This window comes from Salmo salar, chromosome ssa12 (genome assembly GCF_905237065.1).
Source record: "Salmo salar chromosome ssa12, Ssal_v3.1, whole genome shotgun sequence".
NCBI lineage: Eukaryota > Metazoa > Chordata > Actinopteri > Salmoniformes > Salmonidae > Salmo > Salmo salar.
Genome location: NC_059453.1, coordinates 2,368,534 through 2,380,000, shown reverse-complemented (window position 1 = coordinate 2,380,000; position 11,467 = coordinate 2,368,534). Strand labels below are relative to the sequence as shown.

General features: G+C 48.5%; 1 protein-coding gene across 1 annotated transcript in view; it reads left to right on the top strand.

Moving 5' to 3' along the window:
• The window catches only part of LOC106592580 (unconventional myosin-XV), a 261,893-nt gene that overhangs the window by 150,890 nt on the left and 99,536 nt on the right, over nucleotides 1–11,467 (top strand). The window contains exons 25-31 of the mRNA XM_045692035.1: nucleotides 466–561; nucleotides 1,239–1,474; nucleotides 1,970–2,166; nucleotides 3,969–4,041; nucleotides 5,344–5,529; nucleotides 7,408–7,511; nucleotides 8,554–8,627. Of these exons, the coding sequence (XP_045547991.1) occupies nucleotides 466–561; nucleotides 1,239–1,474; nucleotides 1,970–2,166; nucleotides 3,969–4,041; nucleotides 5,344–5,529; nucleotides 7,408–7,511; nucleotides 8,554–8,627 (966 nt within the window). The remainder of the gene's footprint in view (nucleotides 1–465; nucleotides 562–1,238; nucleotides 1,475–1,969; nucleotides 2,167–3,968; nucleotides 4,042–5,343; nucleotides 5,530–7,407; nucleotides 7,512–8,553; nucleotides 8,628–11,467) is intronic.

The following is an 11,467-nucleotide window of genomic DNA, read 5'->3' as shown; positions in this document are numbered from 1 at the left end:
TGTTGAGCTCAGTGTTCAGCTGGTGAATCCATGTTGTTGTTGAGCTCAGTGTTCAGCTGGTGGTGAATCCATGTTGTTGTTGAGCTCAGTGTTCAGCTGGTGAATCCATGTTGTTGTTGAGCTCAGTGTTCAGCTGGTGAATCCATGTTGTTGTTGAGCTCAGTGTTCAGCTGGTGAATCCATGTTGATGTTGAGCTCAGTGTTCAGCTGGTGAATCCATGTTGATGTTGAGCTCAGTGTTCAGCTGGTGGTGAATCCATGTTGTTGTTGAGCTCAGTGTTCAGCTGGTGAATCCATGATGTTGTTGAGCTCAGTGTTCAGCTGGTGAATCCATGTTGTTGTTGAGCTCAGTGTTCAGCTGGTGAATCCATGTTGTTGTTGAGCTCAGTCTTCAGCTGGTGAATCCATGTTGTTGTTGAGCTCAGTGTTCAGCTGGTGGTGAATCCATGTTGTTGATGTGTTTAGGAAGCCTTGTTTGGGATGTTGTTTGCTCCACTGGAGCGCTCTCTGACCCGAGTGGACGAGGAACTGAATCAGCCAGCGGTGGAAGTCTTCATGCTGGTACACTACGCTCTAGAACCCTCTGTAGAACCCACCTATAGAACCCTTTTCATGGAACACTACGCTCTAAAACCCTCTGTAGAACCCACCTCTAGAACCATCTTCATGGAACACTACGCTCTAGAACCCTCTGTAGAACCCTCCTTTAGAACCCTCTATATGGTACACTATGCTCTAGAACACTCTGTAGAACCCACCTTTAGAACCCTCTTTATGGAACACTACACTCTAGAACCCTCTGTAGAACCCACCTTTAGAACCCTCTCTATGGAACACTGCGCTCTAGAACCCTCTGTAGAACCCCCCTTTAGAACCCTCTCTATGGTACACTACGCTCTAGAACCCTCTGTAGAACCCACCTTTAGAACCCTCTTTATGGAACACTACGATCTAGAACCCTCTGTAGAACCCACGTTTAGAAGCCACCTTTAAAACTCCACCTTTAGAACCCTCTCTATTGTAAAACTACGCTCAGTACCACCAACTTGAAGTTTGCTCTGCCCTGAGTAACCCACTCCATTTTCCCAGCAGGCCTATGGGCTCATGAGTCTTCTCATGTACCACACCCCCCCCCTGTGGATAGGTTAGGAACCCCAGGGTTCATAGGATCCCTAGTTGGGAACCACCGCTCCGGAACCGTACTGTAACATGGTCTATTCTGTGTTCTCATGTTCTAGATTCTGAGGTTCATGGGGGACCCCGATCTGAACGGAGCTCAGGAGAACCTGTTTGGCAACTACATCATCCAGAAAGGACTGGCCAATCGGGGCCTCCGAGACGAGATCCTGGCGCAGGTAGCCAATCAAGTGTGGCGAAACGTCAACCCTCAGAACTCGGAACGCGGTTGGCTTCTCCTGTCCGCGTGTCTCTCATCCTTCCCTCCGTCGCAGCGGCTGGAAAAATACCTGCTCAAGTAAGACGCGCACACACACACACACACACACACACACATTCGATACACAACCACACACACACATGATACACAAAAACACACACATGATACACACACACACACACACACACACACACACACACACACACACATACGATACACAAACACACACACACATGATCCACACACACACATACACCCACATATACACACACACATAAATACACACACACACACACACACATTAATACACACACGCACAAACACACAGACACACACACACGAGTATTGCTGTAAATGTTTTCATATTTGGAAAGTGTTATGATGTCCTCTTTCTGTGTGTGTCGTGTGTGTGTGTGTGTGTGTGTGTGTTTGTGTCGTGTGTGTGTATATATATGTGTGTGTGTGTGTGTGTGTGTGTGTGTGTGTGTGTGTGTGTGTGTGTGTGTGTGTGTGTGTGTGTGTGTGTGTGTGTGTGTGTGTCTGTTTGTGTATGTGTGTGTGTGTGTGTGTTAGATTCGTCTCAGACTACGGTCCAGTAGGATACGACTGTCTGTGTCAACACCGTATACTCCAGTCCATGCAGAGGACGTCACTGGGTTACCACGGTTACCACGGTTACCACGTCTCCCGGACCTACCCTCCATGTCTGCTGGAATGGACGGCCAATCGCAAGATGGCTCACACCGTCCTGCAGATACACTGTTACACTGGTCAGGACAATTCACCGTAGTACAGATACACTGGTCAGGACAATACACCGTACTGCATATACACTGGTCAGGACAATACACCGTACTACAGATACACTGTTACACTGGTCAGGACAACACACCGTCCTGCAGATACACTGGTCAGGACAATACACCGTACTGCAGATACACTGGTCAGGACAATACACCGTACTACAGATACACTGTTACACTGGTCAGGACAACACACCGTCCTGCAGATACACTGGTCAGGACAATACACCGTACTGCAGATACACTGGTCAGGACAGTACACCGTACTACAGATACACTGGTCAGGACAACACACCGTCCTGCAGATACACTGGTCAGGACAATACACCGTACTGCAGATACACTGGTCAGGAAAACACACCGTCCTGCATATACACTGGTCAGGACAATACACCGTACTGCAGATACACTGGTCAGGAAAACACACCGTCCTGCATATACACTGGTCAGGACAATACACCGTACTGCAGATACACTGGTCAGGAAAACACACCGTCCTGCAGATACACTGGTCAGGACAATACACCGTCCTACAGATACACTGGTCAGGATAATACACCGTCCTGCAGATACACTGTTACACTGGTCAGGACAACACACCGTACTGCAGATACACTGGTCAGCACAACACACCGTACTACAGATACACTGGTCAGGACAATACACCGTACTGCAGATACACTGGTCAGGACAATACAACGTATTACAGATACACTGGTCAGGACAATACACCGTATTACAGATACACTGGTCAGGACAATACACCGTACTGCAGATACACTGGTCAGGACAATACACCGTATTACAGATACACTGGTCAGGACAATACACCGTCCTGCAGATACACTGTTACACTGGTCAGGACAACACACCGAACTACAGATACACTGGTTAGGACAATACACAGTACTACAGATACACTGGTCAGGACAATACACCGAACTACAGATACACTGGTTAGGAAAATACATCGTCCTGCAGATACACTGTTCAGGACAACACACCGTACTGCAGATACACTGGTCAGGACAATACACCGTACTACAGATACACTGGTCAGGACAACACACCGTACTACAGATACACTGGTCAGGACAATACACCATCCTGCAGATACACTGGTCAGGACAATACACCGTACTACAGATACACTGGTCAGGACAACACACCGTCCTGCAGATACACTGGTCAGGACAATACACCGTCCTGCAGATACACTGGTCAGGACAACACACCGTACTACAGATACACTGGTCAGGACAATACACTGTACTGCAGATACACTGGTCAGGACAATACACTGTACTGCAGATACACTGGTCAGGACAACACACCGTCCTACAGATACACTGGTCAGGACAATACACCGTACTGCAGATACACTGGTCAGGACAACACACCGTACTACAGATACACTGGTCAGGACAATACACCGTACTACACTGTTACAATGTATCTGTATCTGTTTCTGTGTCTGTATCTGTAGTGTCTTTGTCTATGATGTGTTCTGAATGTCTATGAAGGGTTATGAATGACTATGAATGGTTATGAATGTCTATGAATGTTTCTGAATGTCTATGCATGGTTCTGAATGTATATGAAGGTTAATGAATGTCTATGAAGGGTTCTGAATGTCCATGAAGGGTTCTGAATGTCTATGAGGGGTCATGAATGTCTATGATTGGTTATGAATGTCTATGAATGGTTATGAATGTCTATGAAGGTTTATGAATTACTATGAAGGGTTCCGAATGTTCCCCATATTTCAGGCGTGTCCTTCCTGTGTCTACTACACTCATGGACCACTGGAGAGGTCCTGGCCAGAGACATCTTACAGCACATGTGAGTGTATGGTAACTGCTGGTGTCCTGCTAATGTTCACCTGCTCTGAGATCCAGGGGTTGTTTAGTTAGTTAGTGGTGTCCTGCTACCGTTCACCTGCTCTGAGATCCAGGGGTTAGTTAGTTAGTTAGTTAGTGATGTCCTGCTACCGTTCACCTGCTCTGAGATCCAGGGGTTGTTTAGTTAGTTAGCGGTGTCCTGCTACCGTTCACCTGCTCTGAGATCCAGGGGTTGTTTAGTTAGTTAGTTAGCGGTGTCCTGCTACTGTTCACCTGCTCTGAGATCCAGGGGTTGTTTAGTTAGTTAGTTAGCGGTGTCCTGCTACCGTTCACCTGCTCTGAGATCCAGGGGTTGTTTAGTTAGTTAGCGGTGTCCTGCTACCGTTCACCTGCTCTGAGATCCAGGGGTTGTTTAGTTAGTTAGTTAGCGGTGTCCTGCTACCGTTCACCTGCTCTGAGATCCAGGGGTTGTTTAGTTAGTTAGCGGTGTCCTGCTACCGTTCACCTGCTCTGAGATCCAGGGGTTGTTTAGTTAGTTAGTTAGCGGTGTCCTGCTACCGTTCACCTGCTCTGAGATCCAGGGGTTGTAGTTAGTTAGTTAGCGGTGTCCTGCTACCGTTCACCTGCTCTGAGATCCAGGGGTTGTTTAGTTAGTTAGCGGTGTCCTGCTACCGTTCACCTGCTCTGAGATCCAGGGGTTGTTTAGTTAGTTAGCGGTGTCCTGCTACCGTTCACCTGCTCTGAGATCCAGGGGTTGTTTAGTTAGTTAGCGGTGTCCTGCTACCGTTCACCTGCTCTGAGATCCAGGGGTTGTTTAGTTAGTTAGCGGTGTCCTGCTACCGTTCACCTGCTCTGAGATCCAGGGGTTGTTTAGTTAGTTAGCGGTGTCCTGCTACCGTTCACCTGCTCTGAGATCCAGGGGTTGTTTAGTTAGTTAGCGGTGTCCTGCTACTGTTCACCTGCTCTGAGATCCAGGGGTTGTTTAGAGCCTGTTGTGGTCCAGCTTCTTCATGTGATAATTTGCTCACTGGGTTGAAACCTAGGGCTCTCTCTCTCTCTCTCTCTCTCTCTCTCTCTCTCTCTCTCTCTCTCTCTCTCTCTCTCTCTCCCTCTCTCTACCTCTCTCTACCTCTCTCTCTACCTCTCTCTCTACCTCTCTCTCTCTACCTCTCTACCTCTCTACCTCTCTTTCTCTCTCTCCCTCTCTCTCTCCCTCTCTCTCTTAACCTCTCTGTCTCTACCTCTCTGTCTCTACCTCTCTGTCTCTCTCTCTCTGTCTCTCTCTCTCTCTCTCTGTCTGCAGCGGTGTGTCTGAGGGTGGGCGGGGCTGGTCCGTGTTGCTACGGGAACCGTCCCAGTGGGTGGAGCTGGAGGGCGGCGACTACGTGTTTGACCTGATCTCAGACCTGGAGTTGCCGACTGACTTTTCCAAACAGAAGAACTACTTTGTCGTATCAGCACAGGACCCCAGCAGGCTCACGACTAGCATGTACGTTAAACACTACACTACACTACACTACACTACACACTACACTACACTACACACTACACTACACACTATACTACACTACACTACACTACACACTAACCTAAACAGTGTGATATCACTTTCCTTGTCTACTTGTCTGTTCAGTAGTACTGGTTGGTTCTAACCCTGGTGTGTGTGTTAGCAGTAGCCTGTTGGTTCTAACCCTGGTGTGTGTGTGTTAGCAGTAGCCTGTTGGTTCTAACCCTGGTATGTGTGTTAGCAGTAGCCAGTTGGTTCTAACCCTGGTGTGTGTGTTAGCAGTAGACTGTTGGTTCTAACCCTGGTGTGTGTGTAAGCAATAGCCTGTTGGTTCTAACCCTGGTGTGTGTGTGTTAGCAGTAGCCTGTTGGTTCTAACCCTGGTATGTGTGTTAGCAGTAGCCAGTTGGTTCTAACCCTGGTGTGTGTGTTAGCAGTAGCCAGTTGGTTCTAACCCTGGTGTGTGTATTAGGAGTAGTCTGTTGGTTCTAATCCCGGTGTGTGTGTTAGCAGTAGCCTGTTGGTTCTAACCCTGGTGTGTGTGTTAGCAGTAGCCTGTTGGTTATAACCCTGGGTGTGTGTGTTAGCAGTAGACTGTTGGTTCTAACCCTGGTGTGTGTGTAAGCAATAGCCTGTTGGTTCTAACCCTGGTGTGTGTGTGTTAGCAGTAGCCTGTTGGTTCTAACCCCAGTGTGTGTGTGTTAGCAGTAGCCTGTTGGTTCTAACCCTGGTGTGTGTGTTAGCAGTAGCCAGTTGGTTCTAACCCTGGTGTGTGTGTGTTAGCAGTAGCCTGTTGGTTCTAACCCTGGTGTGTGTGTTAGCAGTAGCCTGTTGGTTCTAAACCAGGTGTGTGTGTTAGCAGTAGTAGCCTGTTGGTTCTAACCCTGGTGTGTGTGTTAGCAGTAGCCAGTTGGTTCTAACCCTGGTGTGTTAGCAGTAGCCTGTTGGTTCTAACCCTGGTGTGTGTATTAGCAGTAGCCTGTTGGTTCTAACCCTGGTGTGTGTGTGTTAGCAGTAGCCTGTTGGTTCTAACCCTGGTGTGTGTGTTAGCAGTAGACTGTTGGTTCTAACCCTGGTGTGTGTGTTAGCAGTAGCCTGTTGGGTCTAACCCTGGTGTGTGTGTTAGCAGTAGCCTGTTGGTTGTAACCCTGGTGTGTGTGTGTTAGCAGTAGCCTGTTGGTTCTAACCCTGGTGTGTGTGTTAGGAGTAGCCTGTTGGTTCTAACCCTGGTGTGTGTGTTAGCAGTAGCCTGTTGGTTCTAACCCTGGTGTGTGTGTTAGCAGTAGCCTGTTGGTTCTAACCCTGGGTGTGTGTTAGCATTAGCCTGTTGGTTCTAACCCTGGTGTGTGTGTGTTAGCAGTAGCCTGTTGGTTCTAACCCTGGTGTGTGTGTGTTAGCAGTAGCCTGTTGGTTCTAACCCTGGTGTGTGTGTTAGCAGTAGCCTGATGGTTCTAACCCTGGTGTGTGTGTGTTAGCAGTAGCCTGTTGGTTCTAACCCTGGTGTGTGTGTTAGCAGTAGCCTGTTGGTTCTAACCCTGGTGTGTGTGTTAGCAGTAGCCTGTTGGTTCTAACCCTGGTGTGTGTGTTAGCAGTAGCCTGTTGGTTCTAACCCTGGTGTGTGTGTTAGCAGTAGCCTGTTGGTTTTAACCCTGGTGTGTGTGTGTTAGCAGTAGCCTGTTGGTTCTAACCCCAGTGTGTGTGTTAGCAGTAGCCTGTTGGTTCTAACCCTGGTGTGTTCGTGTTAGCAGTAGCCTGTTGGTTCTAACCCCGGTGTGTGTGTTAACAGTTGCCTATTGGGTCTAACCCCGGTGTGTGTGTTATCAGTAGTCTGTTGGTTCTAACCCCGGTGTGTGTGTGTTAGCAGTAGCCTGATGGGCCGTGGGTTTGGACCAGATGAAAGCCAGTCCAGACCCTCCTCCATGAACACTACCAGCAGACACAGCTCTGGGGCGCTCTACGGACACGGTACACACTATCTCGCTCTCCTCCTCCTCATGTTCCTCATCTTCCTCCACCTACTCTTCCTCACCTTCCTCCTCCTCCTCTTCCTCCTCTCCCTCTTCCTCCTCATCTTCCTCATCTTCCCTCTTCCTTCTCTTCTTTCTGCTCCCTCTTCCTCCTCATCTTCCTCACCTTCCTCCTCCTCATCTTCCTCCTCTCCCTCTTCCTCCTCATATTCCGCCTCTCCCTCTTCATCTTCCTCTTCTCCCTCTTCCTCCTCATCTTCCTCCTCTCCCTCTTCCTCCTTATCTTCCTCCTCTCCCTCTTCCTCCTCACCTTCCTCCTCTCCCTCCTCACTTTTTTGGTTACTACATGATTCCATATGTCTTATTTCACAGTTTTGATGTCTTCACTATTATTCTACAATATAGAAAACAGTTAAAAATAAATAAAAACCCTGGAATGAGGAGGTGTCCACACTGTTGACTGGTATTATATACACTCCTTTGTTTTCATTGTGAAGTCTGACTTCATATCAACTCTCTCTGTCTCTGTCTCTCTGTCTCTTTCTCTCCCTGTTTATGTCTCTGTCTCTCTCTCTCTATCTCTCTCTCTGTCTCTCTTTCTCTCACTCTCTGTCTCTCTTTCTCTCACTCTCTGTCTCTTTCTCTCTCTGTCTCTCTCTCTCTGTGTCTCTCTCTCTCTTTCTCATTTCAATTCAATTCAAGGGGATTTATTGGCATGGGAAACATATGTTTACATTGCCAAAGCAAGTGAAGTAGATAATGTACAAAAGTTGAGTAAACAATAAAAATTAACAATTAACATTACACTCACAGAAGTTCAAAAATAATGAAGTCTTTGTCTCTCTCTCTCTTTGTCTCGCTCTCTGTCTCTCTGTCTCTCTGTCTCTCTGTCTCTCTCTCTCTCTATCTCTCTCTCTCTCTCTCTCTCTCTGTCTCTCTGTCTCTCTGTCTCTCTCTCTCGTTCTCTCGTTCTCTTGTTCTCGTCTTGATCACATGAAGACTGAATTGTTTTATCTCTCTTGTATACACCCTCTCTCCAGACTCAGAGCCCCAGAGAGGGATGGATCGTTACCTTGATAGCCTGTTTGACCCTGTTCTCTCAGACGGCACAGGGGTAAGTAGTATACACACACACACACACACACACATCGCAGAAACACAGGGACTAGAGGACAACGTTAACATCAGTCTCACTGAGAGCTGAGAGAAAGGACAGGAGGACGAACTGAGTGCAAAGCAATATAATGCAGTGATTTAGTGTGCAGGTCAGAGATGGCTTATGGCCTTCCTCGGTGGCACTGTCTAGAGACCTGAGGTCTTCCTCTTTAACACTGTCTAGAGACCTGTGGTCTTCCTCGTTGGCACTGTCTAGAGACCTGAGGTCTTCCTCTTTGGCACTGTCTAGAGACCTGTGGTCTTCCTCACTGTCTAGAGACCTGTGGTCTTCCTCTTTAACACTGTCTAGAGACCTGTGGTCTTCCTCTTTGGCACTGTCTAGAGACCTGTGGTCTTCCTCACTGTCTAGAGACCTGTGGTCTTCCTCTTTAACACTGTCTAGAGACCTGTGGTCTTCCTCTTTGGCACTGTCTAGAGACCTGTGGTCTTCCTCACTGTCTAGAGACCTGTGGTCTTCCTCACTGTCTAGAGACCTGTGGTCTTCCTCTTTAACACTGTCAAGAGACCTGTGGTCTTCCTCTTTGGCACTGTCTAGAGACCTGTGGTCTTCCTCACTGTCTAGAGACCTGTGGTCTTCCTCTTTAACACTGTCTAGAGACCTGTGGTCTTCCTCTTTGGCACTGTCTAGAGACCTGTGGTCTTCCTCACTGTCTAGAGACCTGTGGTCTTCCTCACTGTCTAGAGACCTGTGGTCTTCCTCTTTAACACTGTCAAGAGACCTGTGGTCTTCCTCTTTGGCACTGTCTAGAGACCTGTGGTCTTCCTCACTGTCTAGAGACCTGTGGTCTTCCTCACTGTCTAGAGACCTGTGGTCTTCCTCTTTAACACTGTCAAGAGACCTGTGGTCTTCCTCTTTGGCACTGTCTAGAGACCTGTGGTCTTCCTCACTGTCTAGAGACCTGTGGTCTTCCTCTTTAACACTGTCTAGACCTGTGGTCTTCCTCGATGGCACTGTCTAGAGACCTGTGGTTTTCCTCTTTAGCACTGTCTAGAGGCCTGTGATCTTCCTCGTTGGCACTGTCTAGAGACCTGTGGTCTTCCTCGTTGGCACTGTCTAGAGACCTGTGGTCTTCCTCTTTGGCAATGTCTAGAGACCTGTGGTCTTCCTCACTGTCTAGAGACCTGTGGTCTTCCTCTTTAACACTGTCTAGAGGCCTGTGGACTTCCTCGTTGGCACTGTCTAGAGACCTGTGGTCTTCCTCGTTGGCACTGTCTAGAGGCCTGTGGTCTTCCTCTTTAGCACTGTCTAGAGGCCTGTGGTCTTCCTCGTTGACACTGTCTAGAGACCTGTGGTCTTCCTCGTTGGCACTGTCTAGAGACCTGTGGTCTTCCTCTTTGGCACTGTCTACAGACCTGTGGTCTTCCTCGTTGGCAATGTCTAGAGACCTGTGGTCTTCCTCACTGTCTAGAGACCTGTGGTCTTCCTCTTTAACACTGTCTAGAGACCTGTGGTCTTCCTCTTTAACACTGTCTAGAGACCTGTGGTCTTCCTCTTTAACACTGTCTAGAGACCTGTGGTCTTCCTCTTTGGCACTGTCTAGAGCTCTGTGGTCTTCCTCACTTTCTAGAGACCTGTGGTCTTCCTCTTTAACACTGTCTAGAGACCTGTGGTCTTCCTCTTTGGCACTGTCTAGAGACCTGTGGTCTTCCTCTTTAACACTGTCTAGAGACCTGTGGTCTTCCTCTTTGGCACTGTCTAGAGACCTGTGGTCTTCCTCACTGTCTAGAGACCTGTGGTCTTCCTCTTTAACACTGTCTAGAGACCTGTGGTCTTCCTCTTTGGCACTGTCTAGAGACCTGTGGTCTTCCTCACTGTCTAGAGACCTGTGGTCTTCCTCTTTAACACTGTCAAGAGACCTGTGGTCTTCCTCTTTGGCACTGTCTAGAGACCTGTGGTCTTCCTCACTGTCTAGAGACCTGTGGTCTTCCTCTTTAACACTGTCTAGACCTGTGGTCTTCCTCGTTGGCACTGTCTAGAGACCTGTGGTTTTCCTCTTTAGCACTGTCTAGATGCCTGTGATCTTCCTCGTTGGCACTGTCTAGAGACCTGTGGTCTTCCTCGTTGGCACTGTCTAGAGACCTGTGGTCTTCCTCTTTTGAACTGTCTAGACGCCTGTGGTCTTCCTCGTTGGCACTGTCGAGAGACCTGTGGTCTTCCTCTTTGGCACTGTCTAGAGACCTGTGGTCTTCCTCGTTGACACTGTCTAGAGACCTGTGGTCTTCCTCGTTGGCACTGTCTAGACCTGTGGTCTTCCTCTTTGGCACTGTCTAGAGACCTGTGGTCTTCCTCGTTGGCACTGTCTAGAGACCTGTGGTCTTCCTCGTTGGCACTGTCTAGAGACCTGTGGTCTTCCTCGTTGGCACTGTCTAGAGACCTGTGGTCTTCCTCTTTAGCACTGTCTAGAGGCCTGTGGTCTTCCTCACTGTCTAGAGACCTGTGGTCTTCCTCTTTAACACTGTCTAGAGACCTGTGGTCTTCCTCTTTGGCACTGTCTAGAGACCTGTGGTATTCCTCGTTGGCACTGTCTAGAGTCCTGTGGTCTTCCTCTTTAACACTGTCTAGACGCCTGTGGTCTTCCTCGTTGGCACTGTCTAGAGACCTGTGGTCTTCCTCGTTGGCACAGTCAAGAGACCGGTGGTCTTCCTCTTTAGCACTGTCTAGAGACCTGTGGTCTTCCTCACTGTCTAGAGACCTGTGGTCTTCCTCTTTGGCACTGTCTAGAGACCTGTGGTCTTCCTCACTGTCTAGAGACCTGTGGTCTTCCTCATTGGCACTGT